The 26,825-nt window shown below is 44.3% G+C and overlaps 1 protein-coding gene across 1 annotated transcript in view; it reads right to left on the bottom strand.

The window, feature by feature from the left end:
* Window positions 1-474: 474 nt before the first annotated feature.
* Window positions 475-26,825, bottom strand: part of LOC110491160 (AMP deaminase 2-like) — a 52,724-nt gene continuing 26,373 nt past the window's right edge. Inside the window, exons 2-18 of the mRNA XM_036947747.1 lie at window positions 23,427-23,551; window positions 23,127-23,257; window positions 22,714-22,782; window positions 20,608-20,719; window positions 20,141-20,327; window positions 18,470-18,617; window positions 18,180-18,269; window positions 17,699-17,828; window positions 17,141-17,335; window positions 16,557-16,688; window positions 7,725-7,888; window positions 7,215-7,341; window positions 6,283-6,446; window positions 5,054-5,174; window positions 4,581-4,754; window positions 2,356-2,466; window positions 475-777 (exon numbers count right to left, since the gene is read on the bottom strand). Coding sequence (XP_036803642.1) covers window positions 571-777; window positions 2,356-2,466; window positions 4,581-4,754; window positions 5,054-5,174; window positions 6,283-6,446; window positions 7,215-7,341; window positions 7,725-7,888; window positions 16,557-16,688; window positions 17,141-17,335; window positions 17,699-17,828; window positions 18,180-18,269; window positions 18,470-18,617; window positions 20,141-20,327; window positions 20,608-20,719; window positions 22,714-22,782; window positions 23,127-23,257; window positions 23,427-23,551 — 2,387 coding nt within the window. The 3' untranslated portion in view covers window positions 475-570. The remainder of the gene's footprint in view (window positions 778-2,355; window positions 2,467-4,580; window positions 4,755-5,053; window positions 5,175-6,282; window positions 6,447-7,214; window positions 7,342-7,724; window positions 7,889-16,556; window positions 16,689-17,140; window positions 17,336-17,698; window positions 17,829-18,179; window positions 18,270-18,469; window positions 18,618-20,140; window positions 20,328-20,607; window positions 20,720-22,713; window positions 22,783-23,126; window positions 23,258-23,426; window positions 23,552-26,825) is intronic.

The raw sequence follows: 26,825 nt of genomic DNA, 5'->3' as shown, positions 1-26,825 counted from the left end.
AGATGCCAGAGCCAAGGATGAGCCCATATATAGACTCACCTCCTCTCTGTCCCTCCTCTCTCCCCCTAGACAGGCCCCATAGACAGACCTCCCTCCTCTCTGTCCCTCCTCTCTCCCCCTAGACAGGCCCCATAGAAAGACCTCCCTCCTCTCTGCCCCTCCTCTCTCCCTCTAGACAGGCCCCATAGACAGACATCCCTCCTCTCTGCCCCTCCTCTCTCCCCCTAGACAGGCCCCATAGACAGACCTCCCTCCTCTCTGCTCCTCCTCTCTCCCCCTAGACAGGCCCCATAGACAGACCTCCCTCCTCTCTCCCCCTAGACAGGCCCCATAGACCTCCCTCCTCTCTGCCCCTCCTCTCTCCCCCTAGACAGGCCCCATAGACCTCCCTCCTCTCTGCTCCTCTTCTCTCCCCCTAGACAGGCCCCATAGACAGACCTCCCTCCTCTCTGCCCTTCCTCTCTCCCCCTAGACAGGCCCCATAGACCTCCCTCCTCTCTGCCCCTCCTCTCTCCCCCTAGACAGGCCCCATAGACAGACCTTCCTCCGCTCTGCCCCTCCTCTCTCCCCCTAGACAGGCCCCATACACAGAGTCCCTTCCTCTTCTGTGATGGCCTCCAGCTCGTCTGTGCGGATGGCCTGGGTGATGAGGTTGAGTTCTTCACACATGGTCTCGTAACGGTACGCCACACGGATGTCAGGGACGTTGGTGCGTCGGATATCGTTTCCTTCCTGCCCCTCCTTGATGTAGTGAGGGCCCAGCCAGTAACTCTTCACCTAAGGACAGAAAGTGGATTGAGGAAAAGTACTGTAACTTGTCAGGTGATTAAACGAGGTTTCCTCCAAACAGATCGTGTATGACCGTGGGAAATAGTATTAGTGTGTGTTAGAGATGCATTGATTGGTTGCAGGCTGTTCCAGGCATTACGAAGAGCTGTTGATCTGAACAGACCTAAGCAAAGTCTGTCAATCTCAAACATACACATAGCCTTAGGAACAGGCTAACTAACAGTAGGAACAGGCTAACAGTAAGAACAGGATTACAGTAGAAACAGGATAACAGTAGGAACAGGCTAACAGTAGGAAAAGGATAACAGTAGGAACAGGCTAACAGTAGGAACAGGCGAACAGTAGGAACAGGATAACAGTAGGAACAGGCTAACAGTAGGAACAGGCTAACAGTAGGAACAGGCTAACAGTAGGAACAGACTAACAGTAGGAACAGGCTAACAGTAGGAAAAGGCTAACAGTAGGAACAGACTAACAGTAGGAACAGGATAACAGTAGGAACATGATTACAATTGGAACAGGCTAACAGTAGGAACAGGATAACAGTAGGAACAGGATTACAATAGGAACAGGCTAACAGTAACAACAGGATTACAATAGGAACAGGCTAACAGTAACAACAGGATTACAATAGGAACAGGCTAACACTAGGAACAGGCTAACAGTAACAACAGGATTACAATAGGAACAGGCTAACAGTAGGAACAGGCTAACAGTAACAACAGGATTACAATAGGAACAGGCTAACAGTAACAACAGGATTACAATAGGAACAGGCTAACAGTAACAACAGGATTACAATAGGAACAGGCTAACAGTAGGTACAGGCTAACAGTAGGAAAAAGCTAACAGTAACAACAGGATAACAGTAGGAACAGGCTAACAGTAGGAACAGGCTAACAGTAGGAACAGGCTAACAGCAGGAACAGGCTAACAGTAGGAACAGGCTAACAGTAGGAACAGGATTACAGTAGAAACAGGATAACAGTAGGAACAGGCTAACAGTAGGAACAGGCTAACAGTAGGAACAGGCTAACAGTAGGAACAGGATTACAATAGGAACAGGCTAACAGTAACAACAGGATTACAATAGGAACAGGCTAACAGTAGGAACAGGCTAACAGTAGGAACAGGCTAACAGTAACAACAGGCTAACAGTAACAGAAGGCTAACAGTAGGAACAGGCTAACAGTAGGAACAGGCTAACAGTAGGAACAGACTAACAGTAGGAACAGGCTAACAGTAGGAACAAGCTAACAGTAGGAACAGGCTAACAGTAGGAACAGGCTAACAGTAGGAAAAGGATAACAGTAGGAACAGGCTAACAATAGGAACAGGCTAACAATAGGAACAGGCTAACAGTAGGAACAGGCTAACAGTAGGAACAGACTAACAGTAGGAACAGGCTAACAGTAGGAACAGGATAACAGTAGGAACAGGCTAACAGTAGGAACAGGCTAACAGTAGGAACAGGCTAACAATAGGTAAATAATGTAGTAGGGAATAGATGCTCAAGTAAATAATGTAGAAACTTGATAATGCAGTGGTTAATGATAAAAGTAGTACCTTATGGGAGAAACCGCTCATCAGAACACTGTTCCTGGCCAGCTCACACATGTCACAGGAGCTGAGCTTCCACACCTGAGCAGCGATGCTGTACTCCTCCATCAGAGGCTCCTGGAACGGGACAGCGTACAGTAACAGTAATATGTCATACGTTCCATCCTGATAATGACATTCAGCCTGAGGAAGGCCCGGAACACCCAGCTCTTGGAGTCAGGGATAGGAGGGCCCCAGCATTAAGGGCCCCAAGCATGGAATCATGAATATGTAGTCTGTTCACTTCCATATACTTATTTATTTACTTTATTTATTCTCTCTTAGAACACGGTCTATTCTCCACAGCTACTTATCTACTCATCAGAACACGGTCTATTCTCCACAGCCACTTATCTACCCATCAGAACACGGTCTAGTCTCCACAGCCACTTATCTACCCATCAGAACACGGTCTATTCTCCACAGCCACTTATCTACCCATCAGAACACGGTCTATTCTCCACAGCCACTTATCTACCCATCAGAACACGGTCTATTTTCCACAGCCACTTATCTACCCATCAGAACACGGTCTATTCTACACAACTACTTATCTACCCATCAGAACACGGTCTATTCTCCACAGCTACTTATCTACCCATCAGAACACGGTCTATTTTCCACAGCCACTTATCTACCCATCAGAACACGGTCTATTCTACACAACTACTTATCTACCCATCAGAACACGGTCTATTCTCCACAGCTACTTATCTACCCATCAGAACATGGTCTATTCTCCACAGCTACTTATCTACCCATCAGAACATGGTCTATTCTCCACAGCTACTTATCTACCCATCAGAACATGGTCTATTCTCCACAGCTACTTATCTACCCATCAGAACATGGTCTATTCTCCACAGCTACTTATCTACCCATCAGAACATGGTCTATTCTCCACAGCTACTTATCTACCCTCCAGAACATGGTCTATTCTCCACAGCTACTTATCTACTCTCCAGAACATGGTCTATTCTCCACAGCTACTTATCTACCCTCCAGAACATGGTCTATTCTCCACAGCTACTTATCTACTCTCCAGAACATGGTCTATTCTCCACAGCTACTTATCTACCCTCCAGAACATGGTCTATTCTCCACAGCTACTTATCTACCCTCCAGAACATGGTCTATTCTCCACAGCTACTTATCTACCCTCCAGAACATGGTCTATTCTCCACAGCTAATTATCTATTCTCCACAGCTAATTATCTACCCTCCAGAACTTGGTCTATTCTCCACAGCTACTTATCTACCCATCAGAACATGGTCTATTCTCCACAGCTACTTATCTACCCATCAGAACTTGGTCTATTCTCCACAGCTACTTATCTACCCATCAGAACACAGTCTATTCTCCACAGCTACTTATCTACCCATCAGAACATGGTCTATTCTCCACAGCTACTTATCTACCCATCAGAACATGGTCTATTCTCCACAGCTACTTATCTACTCTCCAGAACATGGTCTATTCTCCACAGCTACTTATCTATCCATCAGAACATGGTCTATTCTACACAGCTACTTATCTATCCATCAGAACACGGTCTATTCTCCACAGCTACTTATCTATCCATCAGAACACGGTCTATTCTCCACAGCTACTTATCTACTCTCCAGAACTTGGTCTTTGCACAAATACAGATGATGCTCCTTTCCAATAAATATTGCGGTTCTTATTCTGATGATCGATGCTTTATTGCCATTTTGACAAATACCAATATTCTCTCTCTTATCCATAATAATGTCATCATGTAGCCTAACCTAGCCGCCCTGTATCTGAGAGCTGTTGTCTGGAGCTCAGGCGCCAAGACCCGTGTAGAAACGTTTGCTGTGTAACATCAGTTTTTTTAAATCAGTAGAGATGAAAATGCGATGGAAACATTATTGAACATATATTTTTATTCGGTACATGAAAACTGAAGAGAAAAAGTACATTGTTTGCACTACGTCATTACTGATTTATATCAGAAACAAGTCAGTGTGGTGGAAACACCTCCGCCGGTGGAAAAATGCGCATGTTTTCTTTATGTAAATTTTTTAAGAATATTTTCATGAAAATCAGTTGCCAATTGGATGGAAGTATTTCTAGCTAGTGACATGACACCATAGACATGTAATATAGCATATATTTGCATACCGGTATTCGTAGCGTTTATTTATATACATCGTTGGGGTTCACCAACCTTAGTGAAGTGGAACTGCAGAGGATCGTCAGTGGACAGGGACACCATGAGTCCTCTGGACAGATATTCAGGCAGAGGGTTACGGTGGTAGCTGAGGAACAGGCTGTTGTTGCTGAGAGGAGACATGGCGATGCCGATCTGAGCCAGGTAGTACAGGTACTGCAGCACAGGGGCCTGGAGGGGACAGGGGGGAAAGACATGGTGATACACTATGTGTTCTTGTTGTGGGGCCGTTGTCCCCATGGAAACGTTGTTGATAGAAAAGAACAACCAACCCATGAACCATATGCTTTGGAACATTTACAGTAGCCGCCATGTTTGAAAGGCACCAGATGGTCACAAGCTCGTACTGTACTTGACCGAGGCCTTGTCCCCATTGGAGTGTGGGAAATAGAGAGGATTGTGGCGGCTGACAAGTGTGCGTGTGCGTGTGAGTGTGAGTGTGCTCGGGGGATTGAAAGGAGCAGCAGTACCTTCCTAAGCAGTAGTCCGTGGGAGATGTTTTCTGACAGCATGAAACCTGACACCAGGTGATGGATAGGCCCCGCCTCCCCACAGTGAGGACGCAGCACCAGGGTGTTGAAACCTCTCTGCCTAGGACACACACAGAGAGCTGGTTCATTGAGATAGATAGATAGGCCTCCCGGGTGGCGCAGTGGTTAAGGGCGCTGTACTGCAGCGCCAGCTGTGCCATCAGAGACTCTGGGTTTGCGCCCTGGCTCTGTCGTAACCGGCCGCGACTGGGAGGTCCGTGGGGCGACGCACAATTGGCCTAGCGTTGTCCGGGTTAGGGAGGGTTTGGTCGGTAGGGGTGTCCTTGTCTCATCGCGCACCAGCGACTCCTGTGGCGGGCCGGGCGCAGTGCGCGCTAACCAAGGTTGCCAGGTACACGGTGTTTCCTCCGACACATTGGTGCGGCTGGCTTCCGGGTTGGATGCGGGCTGTGTTAAGAAGCAGTGCGGCTTGATTGGGTTGTGTATCGGAGGACGCATGACTTTCAAACTTTGTCTCTCCCGAGCCCGTACGGGAGTTGTAGCGATGAGACAAGATAGTAGCTACTACAACAATTGGATACCACGAAATTGGGGAGAAAAAGGGGTAATTATTATTATTTTTTTTTATAAAATAAAAAAAGATAGATAGATACCCTCATGTAGGTTTACACCAGGGGTCTCCAACCCTGTTCCTTTCAACCCCAGTTTGAACTAACCTGATTCAGCTTATCAACCAGCTAATTATTAGAGTCAGGTGTGCTGGATTAGTGTTGGACTGAAAACCTACAGGAACATGGTTAGACTCAACCTCCAGGAACAGGGTTGGAATGAAAACCTACAGGAACAGGGTTGGAATGAAAACCTACAGCAACAGGGTTAGACTCAACCTACAGGAACAAGGTTGGAATGAAAACCTACAGGAACAGGTTTGGAATGAAAACCTACAGGAACAGGGTTGGAATGAAAACCTACAGCAACAGGGTTGGAATGAAAACCTACAGGAACAAGGTTGGAATGAAAACCTACAGCAACAGGGTTGGAATGAAAACCTACAGGAACAGGGTGGTAATGAAAACCTACAGGAACAGGGTTGGAGAGCCCGGATAGAGAGTCCTAGCTACCGTTCCCACATATAGCCAGGTGTTTACAGTGATAATGCTAGAATCAGTGTAAATGGTACAGTGCTGCGTTGTCATGTAGTCCCCTACCTGCGCAGGTGGTTGAGCACGGTCATGTTAGCGTACATATAGTACAGGTAGTAGGCATAAGGAGGGTTGTCTTCTTCAGTCCAGTTGACTGGCAGAGGACTCTCCATGTTGAAGCAGTGATGCTCTGGTTTAGACTCGTCGTCGACACTGTCGAAGCCCACCACCTGAACACACACACACACACACACACACACACACACACAACATCGTCATCGTAATCATCATTGTCGACGTTATCATCTTCGTGTTGATCATGGTCGTGTTTGAGAGCATCAGTTTAGGTCAGTCGCTGGTGACGGACTGAGCTGACTGACTGATATTGTGAAGTGCAGATCTGTCGGAAATTGATGTTCTCAAACGCGACCAGTGTCTCAGAGAGGTTTTCTGCTCGACTACCCTCCGTGGAGTCGGAAAACAACCGGAAATTACAGATTTTTCTGCTGCAGAGTAGCCTAGTGGTTAGAGCGTTGGACTAGTAACTGAAAGGTTGAAAGTTCAAATCCCCGAGCTGACAAGGTACAAATCTGTCGTTCTGCCCCTGAACAAGACAGTTAACCCACCGTTCCTAGGCCGTCATTGAAAATAAAGTATTTGTTCTTAACTGACTTGCCTAGTTAAATAAAGGTAAAATAAATTTCAGGGGAAATGGAATGAGAGCCTGTGATGTCACTTCCTCTTTTGAACGTTAACAAGGCGGCACTCCATCTTAACTCCTCCCCCCACATGAACTGGATTGGTTGAACAGTGCAGAAGACAACCTCCCCCACACACAGTTTTTTCCCCCCCTCCTCCGTCAGGACCAGAAAGATAACCAAGCTCAGGCATTTCTTTAAAAACCTGCTACGTTAGCTTACTGCTAGACAAAAGCCGTAATAAACCGATCCAAAACACACGTTTCTCTGAACCCACTAAACCAACGGTTGTTTACTCACGTGCTGTAGGAAGAGGTGCAGCTCACGGTGATTGGTGGGGTCGATGGTGACCTCAAACAGAGGCATGAAGATGTTCTCCAGCAGCTCTTGGAAGTTGGACAGCTGCTTCTTTGTGTGGTACACATCACTGTGGAGAGAGATAGAGAGCATGCAGGTCTGGTCACCTTTGTGTGGTACACATCACTGTGGAGAGAGATAGAGAGCATGCAGGTCTGGTCACCTTTTTTTCAGATTTGTATTGGGTTTTCAGGTCAAATTAAAAAGAATGACGGTTCAGTAACAATAATTAGGTACTTTCACAGTAATTCAATGTTATCTGGCAGCTGGCTTGACTATAGCTGTGTGGAAGGACTGAAGCACTCTAACCTCTGTCTATTACGAACATGAAAATATGTTGTTTCATTCAGAACAGTGTGGAAGAAGTGGGAACACCAGACAATTGTTGAATGGATGAAAGCAGTAGTAACAGAGATGGTATATAATGTTGTAAGAGGCTTTGGTGGTACTCACAAGAGTCGTGGCACCTGCAACAGCCAGCGTACGTTGTTAGAGTAGACTTGGTGTTTGACGGCCCACTGGGCCAGCTTGTCCCATTCGTCCCTCTGTCGGCCGTAGATGGACAGACGCAGCTCCACGTTCTGGTATTTACTCTCCTCCAGGTCAGCCATCACTTCCTGACGGGGTGCAGAGGCATACAATAGTCAGCAGGGGGCACTAAAAACTAGTATAGAACATTACTACTAAAATACAACATAAAATACAATACAACATAACCACAATACAGCAGGACTACAATACAGCATTACTACAATACAGCATTACTACAATACAACATACAAAACAGCATTACTACAATACAGCATTACTACAATACAGGATTTCTACAATACAACATACAAAACAGCATTACTACAATACAGCATTAATACAATACAGCAGGACTACAAAACAGCATTACTACAAAACAGCATTACTACAATACAGCATTACTACAATACAGCAGGACTACAATACAAGATAACTACAATACAGCATTACTACAATACAACATACAAAACAGCATTACTACAATACAGCATTAATACAATACAGCATTACTACAATACAGCATGACTACAATACAGCATTACTACAATACAGCATGACTACAATACAACATACAAAACAGCATTACTACAATACAGCATTACTACAATACAACATACAAAACAGCATTACTACAATACAGCATTAATACAATACAGCATTACTACAATACAGCATGACTACAATACAGCATTACTACAATACAGCATGACTACAATACAACATACAAAACAGCATTACTACAATACAGCATTACTACAATACAGCATTACTACAATACAACATACAAAACAGCATTACTACAATACAACATTACTACAATACAGCATGACTACAATACAGCATTACTACAATACAGCATGACTACAATACAACATACAAAACAGCATTACTACAATACAGCATTATTACAAAACAGCATTACTACAATGCAGCATTACTACAATACAAAATACAATACAACAGTATTACAATACAGCATCAGTACAAAACAGCATTACTACAATACAGCATTACTACAATACAAAATACAATTCAACAGTACTACAATACAGCATTATTACAAAACAGCATTACTACAATACAGCATTACTACAATACAACATTACTACAATACAACAGTACTACAATACAGCATTACTACAATACAGCATTACTACAATACAGCATGACTACAATACAGTATGACTACAATACAGCATGACTACAATACAGCATTACTACAATACAACATTACTACAATACAGCATGGCTACAATACAACAGTACTACAATACAGCATGACTACAATACAGCATTACTACAATACAGCATTACTACAATACAGCATTACTACAATACAACATTACTACAATACAGCATTACTACAATACAACATTACTACAATACAGCATGACTACAATACAACATTACTACAATACAGCATGACTACAATACAACAGTACTACAATACAGCATGACTACAATACAGCATTACTACAATACAGCATTACTACAATACAGCATTAATACAATACAGCATGACTACAATACTGTCACGACTTCCGTCGAAGTCGGCTCCTCTCCTTGTTCGTTCGGCGTTCGACGTCACCGGCCTTCTAGCCATCACCGCTCCATTTTTCATGTATCCATTTGTTTTGTCTTGTTCTCTGCACACCTGGTTTTCATTCCCCAATCAATTCATATGTATTTATTCCTCTGTTCCCCATCATGTCTTTGTGTAGGATTGTTTGTGTTACGTGTATTATTTTGATATTGTGGATATTATTACTTGCGTAATTGTTGGTCTATGTTCTGTGTTTTGGGCACATTTTATGCTACTTTGTGCTGTCATTTGGACCGGAATAAAAAAGTGCGCCTATTCACTACACTCTGCTCTCCTGCACCTGACTTCGCCTCCGACACACCCCTAACAAATACAACATACAAAAAAGCATTACTACAATACAGCATTATTACAATACAGCATTACTACAATACAGCATTACTACAATACAGCATTACTACAATACAGCATTACTACAATACAGCATTACTACAATACAGCATTACTACAATACAGCATTACTACAATACAGCATTACTACAATACAGCATTACTACAATACAGCATTATTACAATACAGCATTACTACAATACAGCATTATTACAATACAGCATTACTACAATACAGCATTATTACAATACAGCATTACTACAATACAGCATTATTACAATACTACATTACTACAATACAGCATTACTACAATACAGCATTACTACAATACAGCATTACTACAATACAGCATTACTACAATACAGCATTACTACAATACAGCATTACTACAATACAGCATTACTACAATACAGCATTATTACAATACAGCATTACTACAATACAGCATTATTACAATACAGCATTACTACAATACAGCATTATTACAATACTACATTACTACAATACAGCATTATTACAATACTACATTACTACAATACAGCATTATTACAATACTACATTACTACAATACAGCATTACTACAATACAGCATTACTACAATACAGCATTATTACAATACTACATTACTACAATACAGCATTACTACAATACAGCATTACTACAATACAGCATTATTACAATACTACATTACTACAATACAGCATTATTACAATACTACATTACTACAATACAGCATTACTACAATACAGCATTACTACAATACAGCATTATTACAATACTACATTACTACAATACAGCATTATTACAATACTACATTACTACAATACAGCATGACTACAATACAGCATTACTACAATACAGCATTATTACAATACTACATTACTACAATACAACAGTACTACAATACAACATTACTACCAAGGACTCCTGATATATCCAGGAGTTATAAGTATAATTTGTTGTCTTTATCAGTTGTGGTCTAGTACTGTCTCTTTGCTAGCTAGGTCCATCTACTTCAAGCGCTGTCTGTCTTCCCAGCAGCCTACTTGTGTGAACTGCTGACTGCTCATAACTTGCAGATGATTGTTGACACATCAACCAGACATTAAGGGACAGGGTAAATTATGACTGTTGTTGTTTTGGTAATCAGTGTCAACAGATGATTGTTGACACATCAGCCACACATTAATGGACAGGGTAAATTATGACTGTTGTTGTTTTGGTAATCAGTGTCAACAGATGATTGTTGACACATCAGCCACACATTAATGGACAGGGTAAATTATGACTGTTGTTGTTTTGGTAATCAGTGTCAACAGATGATTGTTGACACATCAGCCACACATTAATGGACAGGGTAAATTATGACTGTTGTTGTTTTGGTAATCAGTGTCAACAGATGATTGTTGACACATCAGCCACACATTAATGGACAGGGTAAATTATGACTGTTGTTGTTTTGGTAATCAGTGTCAACAGATGATTGTTGACACATCAGCCACACATTAATGGACAGGGTAAATTATGACTGTTGTTGTTTTGGTAATCAGTGTCAACAGATGATTGTTGACACATCAGCCACACATTAAGGGACAGGGTAAATTATGACTGTTGTTATTTTGGTAATCAGTGTCAACAGATGATTGTTGACACATCAGCCAGACATTAATGGACAGGGTAAATTATGACTGTTGTTGTTTTGGTAATCAGTGTCAACAGATGATTGTTGACACATCAGCCACACATTAATGGACAGGGTAAATTATGACTGTTGTTGTTTTGGTAATCAGTGTCAACAGATGATTGTTGACACATCAGCCACACATTAATGGACAGGGTAAATTATGACTGTTGTTGTTTTGGTAATCAGTGTCAATGGCGGTCTCGTTGTCAAAACTAAGACCTTCGCCCGAAACAAAGACGGTTTTGCAGAGAGTTGTTCGAGAAGGGAAAGAGAGAGTTGTTCGAGAAGGGAAAGAGAGAGTTGTTCGAGAAGGGAAAGAGAGAGTTGTTCGAGAAGGGAAAGAGAGAGTTGTTCGAGAAGGGAAAGAGAAGGAATGCTCCGACACCACTCTATCAGTATCTTACCTAATTATTTTCAGATTCTCTAATTTTGCTATTTTGAAGCTTTGGCATCTATGTATGTGTTTTCAGTCTCAGCTCGTTCCTCACCCTGTAGGCTGTGAAGAACCTCCCACCATGTTGGCTGCAACCCTTCTAATTTAATGCACACAACCCATGTTCAATTCCTGGTCTCCGGGCAGGGTTTGGAATTGCTGATCTGCGGTCAAGAACGCCAAGTTCGTCTCAGCCCATGTTGCCCTTCAGTCCCTAGACTTTTTTGGCCCTGAAGGAGACATGTCTTCATGACATCTATGTATGTATCTTCATGACATCTATGTATGTGTTTTCAGTCTCAGCTCGTTCCTCACCCTGTAGGCTGTGAAGAACCTCCCACCATGTTGGCTGCAACCCTTCTAATTTAATGCACACAACCCATGTTCAATTCCTGGTCTCCGGGCAGGGTTTGGAATTGCTGATCTGCGGTCAAGAACGCCAAGTTCGTCTCAGCCCATGTTGCCCTTCAGTCCCTAGACTTTTTTGGCCCTGAAGGAGACATGGACCAAGCCAGAGAACATTGCTCTTTCTTCAGCTGCTCTCTCTTCATCTGACCCCACAGAGGGTGGTGGAACAGGCCTGCTCATTTCTCCTAAGTGGGACATGTTTCTCTGTTCTCCCTCACTCACCTGTCCATCATTGAAATTCCATTCTGTCACTATCCCTTGTCCACTCAAGATTAACATTATTTTCATCTATCACCCACCAGGTGCCCTTGGAGAGTTAATAAATGAGCTTTACACCTGGATAAACTAATTTCCTGATTATGACTTACCGCTCTTCGTACTGGTCGAGTTCAACCTCCCAACGTCTGCCTTCGATGAATTTCTTTCCAACTCTCTCTTCCCCTCCTTGCCTCTTTTCACCTCTCCTTTTCCCAGTCCCCTCCCACTTTCCCAGTCCCCTCCCACTTTCCCTGTCCCACTCCCACAAGGCAGCAATACGCTTGACCTCATCTTTACTAGAGGCTGTTCTCCTACTAATCTCACTGTAACCCCCTCCAGGTCTCTGTTCTCCTACTAATCTCACTGTAACCCCCTCCAGGTCTCTGTTCTCCTACTAATCTCACTGTAACCCCCTCCAGGTCTCTGTTCTCCTACTAATCTCACTGTAACCCCCTCCAGGTCTCTGTTCTCCTACTAATCTCACTGTAACCCCCTCCAGGTCTCTGTTCTCCTACTAATCTCACTGTAACCCCCTTCTAGGTCTCTGATCCTGATCACTACTTTGTTTCCTTTTCTTATTCCCTTTCCTCCAAACCTAACCACTCAGCCCCTACCCAGATGGTCATGTGCCGTCAAAATCTTCTCTCTCCCACTACTCTCTCCTCTTCTAACCTATCATCTCTCCCTTCTGCTAAATCCTTCTACGTCCTGTCTCTTGAATCTGCCTCTTCAACCCTACTCTCCTCCCTTTCCGCATCCTATGACTCGCACGGCCCCCTTTCCTCCAGGCCGGCTCGGCCCTCCCCTCTTGCTCCGTGGCTGTGACACATTACGAGCTTACAGAACAGGGCTACGGGCAGCTAAGCGAAAATGGAGGAAAATTAAACTTCCTATCATCCAATCAAACCCTCCTCTCTACCTTCTCTTCCTCTTTCTATCCTCTTCCTCTTTCTATCCTCTTCCTCATTCTATCCTCTTCCTCGTTCTATCCTCCTTCTCTTTCTCGCCTCTTCCCCTTTCTAACCTCTTCCTCTTTCTCGCCTCTTCCCCTTTCTAACCTCTTCCTCTTTCTATCCTCTTCCTCTTTCTCTCCTCTTCCTCTTTCTATCCTCTTTCTCGTTCTATCCTCTTCCTCGTTCTATCCTCCTCCTCTTTCTCGCCTCTTCCCCTTTCTAACCTCTTCCTCTTTCTCTCCTCTTCCTCGTTCTATCCTCTTCCTCTCTCTCTCCTCTTCCTCTTTCTATCCTCTTCCTCTTCCTATCCTCTTCCCCGTTCTATCCTCTTCCTCGTTCTATCCTCTTCCTCTTTCTATCCTCGTCCTCATTCTATCCCTACATGTCAAGCCTCTAACCCTAGGAAACTCTTTTCTACCTTCTCCTCCCTCCTTAATCCTCCCCACCATGTACTCTCACTACTGGTGTCCCCGAGGGCTTAGTTCTAGGCCCTCTCCTCTTCTCTCTATACACCAAGTCACTCTGCTCTGTCATATCCTCACATGGTCTCTCCTATCATTGCTATGCAGATGACACTCAACTACGTTTCTCCTTCCCCCCTTCTGACACGCAGCTGGCGACAGTCATCTCTGCGTGCCTGGCAGATATCTCAGCTTGGATGTTGGCACACCACCTCAAGCTCAAACTCAACAAGACGGAACTGCTTTTGCTCCTGGGGAAGGCCTGCCCACTCAAAGACTTTCCATCACGGTGGACAATGTCTCGCTCCTGTAGGTTTATGCTCTACAACATCCGTAGATGTCACGCCTGCTCCCGATTCCCCCCCCCCCCCCCCCCGGCGCTCGATGGCGCCAGGCTCCCCAGCATTGCGCACTCCTGCCATCATAATTAGGCACACCTGACTTCCCCCCTCTGTCACGCGCATCAGCGATTATTGGACTCACCTGGACTCAATCACCTCTGTCATTACCTTCCCAATATAGGTCTGGTTCCCTGAGATGGCTGACGTTTTACATTCTCCTAACCAATTGTGCAATTTTGTGTAAATTCTTTTTTTTACTTATTGTGTACATAATGTTGCTTCTACTGTCTCTAATGACTGAAACGAAGGTGAACTACTCACCGCAGATCGGAAGAAACGTTTTCCTTTAGCGAGTCTGACGAGAAGGATATCCTGCTTTCACTGGAACAGATTATTTCCTTTTTACATTGAACCTTCACTGACTTGCCGAGTTAAATAGAGAACAAATTCTTATTTAAAATGACGGCCTACTGGTGAACAGTGGGTTAACTGCCTTGTTTAGGGGCAGAACTACATATTTTTACCTTGTCAGCTCGGAGATTCGATCCAGCAACCTTTCAGTTACTGGCCTAATGCTCTAACCACTAGGATACCTGCCGCCCCATAAGGTCCACGCCTTCTGCGTGAAGAAAAGACGCCGGAAAAGGGGACGCAGATCGGGGATCCTTCTGAGAATCTGTAGGCGAGCGAGTAAACTACTAATGTCTTCCATTCTCCTTGCTAACTTACAATCATTGGAAAAATAAAATTGATGACCTACTATTAAGATTATCCTACCAACGGGACATTAAAAACTGTAACATCTTATGTTTCACCGAGACGTGGCAGAACAAAGAAACAGACAATGTAGTGCTAGCGGGATTTTCCGGCAGAACAGAGACGCTACCTCCGGTAAGACGAGGGGTGAGTGTCTTTTTGTCAATAACAGCTGGTGTCTAATATTAAAGAAGTCTCGAGGTATTGCTCACCTGAGGTAGAGTACCTTATGATAAGCTGTTGACCACACTATCTACCAAGAGAGTTTTTATCTGTATTATTCGTAGCTGTCTATTTACCACCACATAGCAAAGCTTACACTAAGACCACACTTAATGAGCTGTATACGGCCTTAAGCCAACTCTATAAGGCCATCAGCAAAGAAGAAAATGCTCAGAAGCGAAACTCCTAGTGGCCGGGGACTTTAATGCAGGCAAACTTAAATCAGTTTTACCTAATTTCTACCAGAATTTCACGTGCAACCAGGGGGAAAAAAATTATAGCACAGACTGGAATATGTCCTGGGATTCATCCAATGGCATTTAGGAATACACCACCTCAGTCCGCATCAAGCTAAAGGCTAGAGCTGCCGCTTTCAAGGAGCGGGAGACTAATTCGGACGCCTATAAGAAATCTAGCTATGCCCTCTGACGAACCATCAAACAAGCAAAGCGTCAATGCAGGATTAAGATTGAATCCTACTACACCGGCTCTGACGCTTGTCAGATGTGGCAGGGTTTGAAAACTATTACGGACTACCAAGGGAAACCCAGCCGCGAGCTGCCCAGTGAAGAGCCTACCAGACGAGATAAAAATATTTTATGCTCGCTTCGATGCAAGCAACACTGAAGCATGTACGAGAGCACCAGCTGTTCTGGATGACTGTGTGATAACGGTCTCGGTAGACGATGTGAACAAAACCTTTAAACAGGTCAACATTCACAAAGCCGCTGGGCCAGATGTATTACCAGAATGTGTACTCAAAGCATGCGCGGACCAACTGTCAAGTTTCTTCACGGACATTTTCAAAACTCTCCCTAACCGAGTCTGTAATACACCTACATGTTTCAAGCAGACCACCATAGTCCCTGTGCCCAAGGAAGCAAAGGTAACCTGCCTGAATGATTACGGCCCCGTGGCACTCACGTCGGCAGCCATGAAGTGCTTTGAAAGGCTGGTCATGGCTCACATCAACACCATCATCCTCCCGGAAACCCCAGACCCGCTCCAATTCGCACACCGCCCCAACAGATCCACAGATGACACAATCTCGATCTCCAATCACAATCTCACACCGCCCTTTATGTTGTTTTAAGCTCCATCGCGATTCTCTACTCTTCTTATGATTTGAACACTCGGAACACTCTTTCTCTTGTGGAAACTCCCTCCAACACAAATCACCAAACGCTTTTCATTTCAGATGGGGATTGTGAAAGTTTACACATGAGGAGAAAGGGTTGAGAATTGTGACGCAACTATTGTTTACTAGGTTAAGGTAGAGGGCATGTACAGTATGCTGATTATACCTTGATGATGTGTCCGAAGTATTTCCCTTCTACGTGGTTGTCTGTCTTGATGAAGATCTCTCTCAGGATGGACTCGCCGATGGGGTTGTATTTGGCGTTGAACTTGTCAAAGCGATGGAAAGTGTTACGGTCCTGTGAGGAGAAAGGGGACAGTTCTCAGTCAATGTCTCACTCTTTGATGTCGCTGCCAAGCTGTCACGTCAGAGAGTCATCTGTCTTTAAAGTACAATTGTCAAAAAAAAAAAAAAAAAAAAATTAACGACTGTTAATCCATCCTTTTCCTGAGATCTCTTCATTGATCTTCCTGTCTCCTCTATGCTTCCTCTCTTAATATAGGAACCAAAACCAATATAGTATAAACAGAGAGGATGAAGGAGAGGTAGCTACAGAAGACTATCGACATGCACCCTCTCCCTCTCCCTCTTCTTCTCCTTCTCCCTCTCCCTCCTTCTCCCTTCTTCTTCCTCCTTCTTCCTCTCCCTCTCCCTCCTTCTTCCTCCTTCTCCCTCTCCTTCTCCTTCTCCCTCTCCCTCTCCTTCTCATTCTCCCTCTCCCTCTCCCTCTCCCTCTCCAGCACTACTCACAGCGTGCATGTCCAGTGTATCCACACTCAGGTCGAAGGCTGTGAGGTTCATGGTTTGGAACACCTCCATGAGCGTCTGTCCCTTGCCTCTCTCCACATGGACGATCTCCCCTGGATACTTCTTCATGGCCCTCTTGATGAACCTCAGCAGGTGTTTCTGGTTCATACAGGACGAGGCGTGGATGTGGGTGTCCACCTGGGTGTGCAACAAGAAACCAGACACAGACACAGATGAAGCTGTTATGTGGCACTTTATCAATCAAAATGAAGATAGAATATTCTATGCATGTATTTTATTTAAGTCAGTTAAGAACAAATTCTTATTTACGATGACGGCCTAGCGTCAGACCGAACCTCTGTCATGAGGCTCAAGAAATATGCAACATTTCGAGGGCTTCGGCCTGAGCATCTGAGCATCTGTGCATATTTGAAAATCTTGGTCACATAATTATTAGGGTGCAAGATGATATGTAGATCACTGATTCTGCGTAGCGGTATAGACAGTAGAGGACAGTATAGCTCTCGCTGGTCCTCTCCAACACACTAATTGAGGACTCACCTTGCGTATGTTATAGAAATCTCTGTGAGGAACTTTCTTCTGAGCTGCCAGTTCCTTCATCTCATTCAGCAGGATGTGCATCTGGAACTTAGAACTCAGGTACTGTAACCGACGGTAACAGAACGACTTCCTGTGAAGGCAGGAAGTGAACACGGACACAACGTCAGTTGGTCCACTGATGACAGACAGCACACCGTCAGGAGTAACTGACAGACGGTTCTGTCATCATGATCTGGAGAAAATGTGTTTCTTGACAGAATGGCCATTACAGAAACCTTAGGTTTGGTTCAATCTGTAGCACGATTTAAATTGAAAGTTAACCTGCAATTGAGCCCACATATGCCGTGTCTACCGTAAATACAGTCTCTGCTAATGCGGGAACATTGCCTTTAAATATCTGTCACGCTGCAGCGCAAGTCTTCAGCGCTACGGATTGAATCAACACTACCACATGTATACCATCAGAGGTACGTTAACTCACACAGGTCCGTTGATGATGAGGGCCGTCATGACGTTCATATCAGCGATGTACTCCGATAGGTCTGGGTAGGGCAGCTCCAACTCTGTAGACCTGACATGGCAGTACACAGGCCTTTAATTAACACCGTCTCGATAGCATACAGCCGGCACACTAAAAGGCACTGTCACAAATAGTGTTTTCATAATGATGAACTCATAACAACCTACGATGTACGGTTGCTAGGCATTGGCATGTTTATAACCACGGTAACAATTCTTCTAAAGCCAATAGGTGTATTGCTTGCGTCTCACGTGTCCATGCTGTCCTTCTTTGTGTAGATGTGGACAACACCGTTGACCATCTTGCAGCCGTAGCCTATATCAGGAGGCATACAGGCAGGGTCCTGGTTTTCATAGGGGTGTGTGGCGGAGACAGGAGGATGGACCGTCTGGTCTAAGTCTAGAATAGAATATAGTACAATAGAATAGAATATAGTACAATAGAATATAATATAGTACAATATAATGGAATATAGTACAATAGAATAGAATATAGGACAATAGAATAGAATATAGTACAATAGAATGGAATATAGTACAATATAATGGAATATAGTACAATAGAATAGAATATAGGACAATAGAATAGAATATAGTACAATAGAATGGAATATAGTACAATAGAATAGAATCAAATAGAATAGAATCAAATAGAATAGAATCAAATAGAATAGAATCAAATAGAATAGAATCAAATAGAATAGAATAGAATCAAATAGAACGTTACTAAAGTTTGTGTCCCTCAGACACAGACATTCTATATACCCAAACATTTGGGATGGAACTGGAATGCACAGAGCCAAACTAAATATTTATTTTCACGCTGAATTTCAGTGATGAAAATTCTCCTACACTGAGTGATAGTCTGTTCTAGCAGGAGGCAGATGGGGAATAGCACATGTGAAACCACCTCTTCATCTGTAGCTGGCTTGCTTTACCTACCACCTGTTAGTGTATGCAGGTAGGTAGGTAGGTAGGTATTTTCATTTTATTTTTTAAAACCTTTATTTAACTTAGGCAAGTCAGTTTTAAAAAATTTTAACTAGGCAAGTCACCTCTTAAGGATCTCTACAGATCGGTGTCCCAAACCTCTTGATGGTTGAGCAAATGTGCGCTAAAGTGATAAGCATGACGTTGCAAATAACAAGAACATTTCCCAGGACATAGACATGTCTGATATGGGCAGAAAGATTCATTTTTTGTTAATCTAACTGCACTGTCCAATTCACAGTAGCTATTACAGTGAAGGAATACCACGCTATTGTTTGAGGAGAGTGCACAATTATGAACTTGAAAATGTATGAATAAAACAATCAGGCACATTTGGGCAGTCTTGATACAACGTTTTGTATAGATATGCAATTGCACATTGCACATGCACTGCTGCCATCTAGTGGCCAAAGTGTAAATTGCGCCTGGGATAGAATAATTCATTATGGTCTTTCTCTTGCATTTCAATGATGATAGTTCAAAAAAAATCCAACAAAAAACGCCTGTTTTTTTCTTTGTATTATCTTTTACCAGATGTAATGTGTTATATTCTCTTACATTCCTTTCACATTTCCACAAACTTCAAAGTGTTTCCTTTCAAATGGTATCAAGAATATGCATATCCTTGATTCAGGGCCTGAGCTACAGGCAGTTAGATTTGGGTATGTCATTTTAGGTGATAATTGAAAAGAAGAGGCGGATCCTTAAGAGGTTTTTAAGAACAAATTCCCCGGCCAAACCCCCGGCCAAACCCCCGGCCAAACCCCCGGCCAAACCCAGACGGCGCTGAGGCCAATTGTGCGCCACCCTATGGGACTCCCAATCAGGCTGGATGTGATGCATTCTGGATGTATGTAGGTAGGTAGGTAGGTATGTAGGTAGGTAGGTGTGTACGTATGTATGTAGGTAATTACGTATGTGTGTGTACTCTACCTGCAGTAACAGAAGTCTCAGGTATCTCCTCATAGATACCCATATCTAGAGGTCTGTCACTGAGCTCCTCCAGGTAGCTGGCTGTGGTCCGACAGAAGCTCTGCATGGACAGGCCGATGTACTTCTCCCTGATGAACAAGGCCTTCACTACACACTTAGCAGCATCCAGCAGGTCTGTGAAGGGAACCTGGAGAGAAGGGGGCGGGGAGAGAGGGCACAAGTTAGTTCTGCCAGTCCTACTTCTAGCCTCCTACTTCCGGAGACGAATCCGCTTCGAAGAAACACGTAACATGTCGGAAGGTTGGCTGCTTGTGGTGAAATCCAAGTGGAGAGAAATACACGTTTTTACATAAGACCTGTATTCAATATCATTAATCAAAGCCAGGGAACCTTACTGAATAAAAACTCAAGGTGTTGTCCGTGGTGAAAGCGGTAATGGCTGTTTGGGGGATATTTCTGTGACCTACCCCACATTTCTCCTCTCCGGAGATGGAGACCCGCTGGTACTCCTTCTCTCCTTCCCGCTCCATCTCCTTGGGATACAGGTCCATGAATGCCTGGCTCTGCTCCTTCAGGTATCTAACACACCATAATAATGTTTATTCTATAACGTTTGTTCTATTCTACTGAGCCATTTATTTTATGTTTCCTGTTCTTATCTTTTATTGTTTCTTATTGTTGTTTCATTGTCCAGACGGAATCTGCAAGTAAGCGTTTCATTGGACGGTATATATCATGTGATTCCTAAAACCTATAGATACAGTGGGGCAAAAAAGTATTTAGTCAGCCACCATTTGTGCAAGTTCTCCAGCTTAAAAAGATGAGCGAGGCCTGTAATTTCCATCATAGGTACACTTCAACTATGACAGACAGAATGAGAAAAAAAATCCAGAAAATCACATTGTAGGATTTTTTATGAATTTATTTGCAAATTATGGTGGAAAATAAGTATTTGGTCACCTACAAACAAGCAAGATTTCTGGCTCTCACAGACCTGTAACTTCTTCTTTAAGAGGCTCCTCTGTCCTCCACTCGTTACCTGTATTAATGGCACCTGTTTGAACTTGTTATCAGTATAAAATACACCTGTCCACAACCTCAAACAGTTACACTCCAAACTCCACTATGGCCAAGACCAAAGAGCTGTCAAAGGACACCAGAAACAAAATTGTAGACCTGCACCAGGCTGGGAAGACTGAATCTGCAATAGGTAAGCAGCTTGGTTTGAAGAAATCAACTGTGGGAGCAATTATTAGGAAATGGAAGACATACAAGACCACTGATAATCTCCCTCGATCTGGGGCTCTATGCAAGATCTCACCCCGTGGGGTCAAAATGATAACAAGAGCGGTGAGCAAAAATCCCAGAACCACACGGGGGGACCTAGTGAATGACCTGCAGAGAGCTGGGACCAAAGTAACAAAGCCTACCATCAGTAACACACTACGCCGCCAGGGACTCAAATCCTGCAGTGCCAGACGTGTCCCCCTGCTTAAGCCAGTACATGTCAAGGCCCGTCTGAAGTTTGCTAGAGAGCATTTGGATGATCCAGCAGAAGATTGGAAGAATGTCATATGGTCAGATGAAACCAAAATATAACTTTTTGGTAAAAACTCAACTCGTCGTGTTTGGAGGACAAAGAATGCTGAGTTGCATCCAAAGAACACCATACCTACTGTGAAGCATGGGGGTGGAAACATCATGCTTTGGGGCTGTTTTTCTGCAAAGGGACCAGGACGACTGATCCGTGTAAAGGAAAGAATGAATGGGGCCATGTATCGTGAGATTTTGAGTGAAAACCTCATTCCATCAGCAAGTGCATTGAAGATGAAACGTGGCTGGGTCTTTCAGCATGACAATGATCCCAAACACACAACGAAGGAGTGGCTTCGTAAGAAGCATTTCAAGGTCCTGGAGTGGCCTAGCCAGTCTCCAGATCTCAACCCCATAGAAAATCTTTGGAGGGACTGCCCCAAAACATCACTGCTCTAGAGGAGATCTGCATGGAGGAATGGGCCAAAATACCAGAAACAGTGTGTGAAAACCTTGTGAAGACTTACAGAAAACATTTGACCTCTGTCATTGCCCACAAAGGGTATATAACAAAGTATTGAGATAAACTTTTGTTATTGACCAAATACTTATTTTCCACCATAATTTGCAAATAAATTCATAAAAAATCCTACAATGTGATTTTCTGGATTTTTTTGTCTCATTTTGTCTGTCATCGTTGAAGTGTACCTATGATGAAAATTACAGGCCTCTCTCATCTTTTTAAGTGGGAGAACTTGCACAATTGGTGGCTGATTAAATACTTTTTTGCCCCACTGTATAAGCTTAGGGAGCTAATGTGAGTCTCCTTACTGTTCTCACTCTAGGTCAGTAGCTAGCAGAGCTAATGTGAGTCTCCTTACTGTACTCACTCTAGGTAAGTAACTAGCAGAGATAATGTGAGTCTCCTTACTGTACTCACTCTAGGTAAGTAGCTAGCAGAGCTAATGTGAGTCTCCTTACTGTTCTCACTCTAGGTCAGTAGCTAGCAGAGCTAATGTGAGTCTCCTTACTGTACTCACTCTAGGTCAGTAGCGCTGTCAGTCTTCATTAACTCCTGTTTGGCTCGCAGAAGGATATCTGGCTCAAACCTGAAGAAGACACAATAAAAAGCTTTTTTAGAGACATCAACATGATCCCATTGGGATTCATGAGGACTGAATATTAACTCCCTCCCTCCCTCTGTCCCTCCCACTATCCCTCCCTCCCACTATCCTTCCTTCCTTCCCTCCTTCCCTCCCTCCCACTATCTCTCCCCCTCCCTCCCTCCCTCCCTCCCTCCCTCCCTCCCTCCCTCCCTCCCTCCCTCCCTCCCTCCCTCCCTCCCTCCCTCCCTCCCTCCCTCCCTCTATTACTCCCTTCCTCCCACTATATCTCCCTCCCTCCCTCCCTCCCTCCCTCCCTCCCTCCCTCCCTCCCTCCCTCCCTCCCATACTTGACATCCTGGCTGATCTGTCTCTGTAGTCGTTGTTGTCTCTCCTCCAGCTGTTCTATGGGACTGTCTTCAGGGAACTCATAAGGGGTGCTGAGCATATCACGCTCTGCTAAGCTGCGAGAGAACAGCTCCTACATGGGCACACAGACACACAGAGAGATTAGCTTGTTTAGAGCTTGTTTGGAAATAAACCGTTTTTTGTTGTTGTTGTATTATCCTCAGTTGTTTTAAATGCAGTTTATCCACTTGTGTGGCTGAAATCGTAAATGTTTTTAAAGTCCATCTTTCTATCTTACTCACCTCAGCAATCTCCTTGTACTTGCCGTCCATGGAGGTGCGTAGGTCAATGGTCTGTTTCAGCGCTACGGGGATCCCTGGCAAGGAATGCTGGGAAGTCAGGAGGTGGCGGGCACCACGGGGGTCAACTAGAGAGGGCGGGAGGGAGGGACAGTGGGAGGGAGGGAGAGGGAGAGGGAGAGAGAGAGAGAGAGAGAGAGACAGACAGACAGACAGACAGAGAGAGAGGGAGAGAGAGAGAGAGAGAGGGGGAGAGAGAGAGAGAGAGAGAGAGAGACGGGGAGAGAGAGAGAGAGAGAGAGAGAGAGAGAGAGAGAGAGAGACGGGGAGAGAGAGAGAGAGAGAGAGAGAGAGAGAGAGAGAGAGAGAGAGAGAGACGTGTAAAGTGTTATGTTCAGTCGTCCTGCACCTTGCCAAATCAGATCTACGTTTTCTAATGTCTGCTCTGCTCTTAGCCAACTCCACAGTTTCATCCAGATGGTTGTTGTTCCCCAGCCTGACGGTCACTACAGTACACTGAGCAGTGAAGAAACAGTAACCCAGCCCAGTGCTTGAGGTCTGAGCTCAGCAGCTGTTTCTACTTCCCGAGTCCAAACAGACAAAGGACCAATCAGGTGCAGCAGCCATGTTCCAAGCCTACCTTTTTCACCCCATTCTGGGAACATTGAGAGTTTATGAAATAGCCCCTCTGGTAATTTAATAGGATCTCCATGGGCCCTTCATTGTTGCCAGGCTGCCAGCACAATATTCAATGTCTCTATACTGATCTGAGCTAGCCTGGCTATCACTGAACTCGTAGTTTTTGATGGGTGAAGTTTGCGACTACAGTAACCAGACCTGGGCCGAATGGGGACAGATCGTGGAAGCTAGGATGGAAGGAAATGAGATGAGAGACGCTAACATTAACATAAAGTGAATACAAAATGATTGAAAACAATTCAGACAAGCAAACAGGGAGCCAGCCAGACAGACAGACAGACAGACAGACAGACAGACAGACAGCCAGACAGCCAGACAGACAGCCAGACAGCCAGCCAGACAGCCAGCCAGCCAGCCAGACAGACAGACAGACAGACAGACAGACAGACAGACAGACAGACAGACAGACAGACAGACAGACAGACAGACAGACAGACAGACAGACAGGGATATAGTTCACCCTCATGTCCCCCAGAGTGTATTTAGTATTTAGTGGTCTGTGTGTGTAACAATATAATTCTCCCCTCCCAAACAGAGGACTAGGATCTAAATGATTAATGTTCCTGTTGAATATTTAATCCCTGGCATCCAGCCGCTGAAGTGGTAGGATGTCTGAGGGACTGCTGCCCGCCAGTATACTCACACAGTGCATATAGTACCCAGGTACTTACAGTTGTAGGATTTCTAGCTACATTATAACTTTCCTTCATCTACTCTGCTGTGTTTCATGTAAACATGTAAATGGTAAGACTAGAGCGGGAATGTGTTTTGACAGGAGTGGTCAGCCAGAGGTCAGTGGTGGGTATGACAGTAGAGCTGAGCTCACCGGGTTTCTCTGTATCTAATCCAGCCGTGTGTGTGTGCGTGTGTGTATGTGTGTGTGTGTGTGTGTGTGTGTGTGTGTGTGTGTGTGTGTGTGTGTGTGTGTGTGTGTGTGTGTGTGTATGTGTGTGTGTGTGTGTGTGTGTGTGTGTGTGTGTGTGTGTGTGTGTGTGCGTGCGTGCGTGTGTGTGTGTGTGTCCAGCAGCAAAGACAGCAGATCTCTCCTCCACTGGAACTGTCCTGCATGTATCTAATCCCCTAATGGCTGCTATATTTAGATCATCAAACGGTTACATAACTCCCCATCCACACAACACACACCAGGGAGAAACTAACCCCAGCAGGAAGGTTTCACATGCAGAAACAAACTGTAATGGACAACAAGGGGCTCTGCGAGTTCTATGGAAATAATCCATCGACATGTGGTGTGATGCTGAACCATTACTGTGGTGTGATGCTGAACCATTACTGTGGTGTGATGCTGAACCATTACTGTGGTGTGATGCTGAACCATTACTGTGGTGTGATGCTGAAACATTACTGTGGTGTGATGCTGAACCATTACTGTGGTGTGATGCTGAACCATTACTGTGGTGTGATGCTGAACCATTACTGTGGTGTGATGCTGAACCATTACTGTGGTGTGATGCTGTACCATTACTGTGGTGTGATGCTGAACCATTACTGTGGTGTGATGCTGAAACATTACTGTGGTGTGATGCTGAAACATTACTGTGGTGTGATGCTGAACCATTACTGTGGTGTGATGCTGAAACATTACTGTGGTGTGATGCTGAACCATTACTGTGGTGTGATGCTGAACCATTACTGTTGTGTGATGCTGAACCATTACTGTGGTGTGATGCTGTACCATTACTGTGGTGTGATGCTGAACCATTACTGTGGTGTGATGCTGAAACATTACTGTGGTGTGATGCTGAACCATTACTGTGGTGTGATGCTGAAACATTACTGTGGTGTGATGCTGAACTGTTACTGTGGTGTGATGCTGAACCATTACTGTGGTGTGATGCTGAACCATTACTGTGGTGTGATGCTGAACCATTACTGTGGTGTGATGCTGAACCATTACTGTGGTGTGATGCTGAAACATTACTGTGGTGTGATGCTGAACCGTTACTGTGGTGTGATGCTGAACCATTACTGTGGTGTGATGCTGAACCGTTACTGTGGTGTGATGCTGAACCGTTACTGTGGTGTGATGCTGAACCATTACTGTGGTGTGATGCTGAACCATTACTGTGGTGTGATGCTGAACCATTACTGTGGTGTGATGCTGAACCATTACTGTGGTGTGATGCTGAACCATTACTGTGGTGTGATGCTGAACCATTACTGTGGTGTGATGCTGAACCATTACTGTGGTGTGATGCTGAACCATTACTGTGGTGTGATGCTGAACCATTACTGTGGTGTGATGCTGTACCATTACTGTGGTGTGATGCTGAACCATTACTGTGGTGTGATGCTGAACCATTACTGTGGTGTGATGCTGAACCATTTGTATTGTATTTATTATGGATCCCCATTAGCTGTTGCCATGGCAGCAACTACTATTCCTGGGGTCCAGCAAAATTGAGGCAGTTTATACAATTATTAAAACAGTCACATATTTTACAGCACACTGTGTGCCCTCAGGCCCCTACTCCACCACTACCACATATCTACAACACACTGTGTGCCCTCAGGCCCCTACTCCACCACTACCACATATCTACAACACACTGTGTGCCCTCAGGCCCCTACTCCACCACTACCACATATCTACAACACACTGTGTGCCCTCAGGCCCCTACTCCACCACTACCACATATCTACAACACACTGTGTGCCCTCAGGCCCCTACTCCACCACTACCAC

Source organism: Oncorhynchus mykiss, chromosome 16, assembly GCF_013265735.2.
Source record: "Oncorhynchus mykiss isolate Arlee chromosome 16, USDA_OmykA_1.1, whole genome shotgun sequence".
Lineage (NCBI taxonomy): Eukaryota > Metazoa > Chordata > Actinopteri > Salmoniformes > Salmonidae > Oncorhynchus > Oncorhynchus mykiss.
This window is presented reverse-complemented; position numbering and strand designations above follow the sequence as displayed.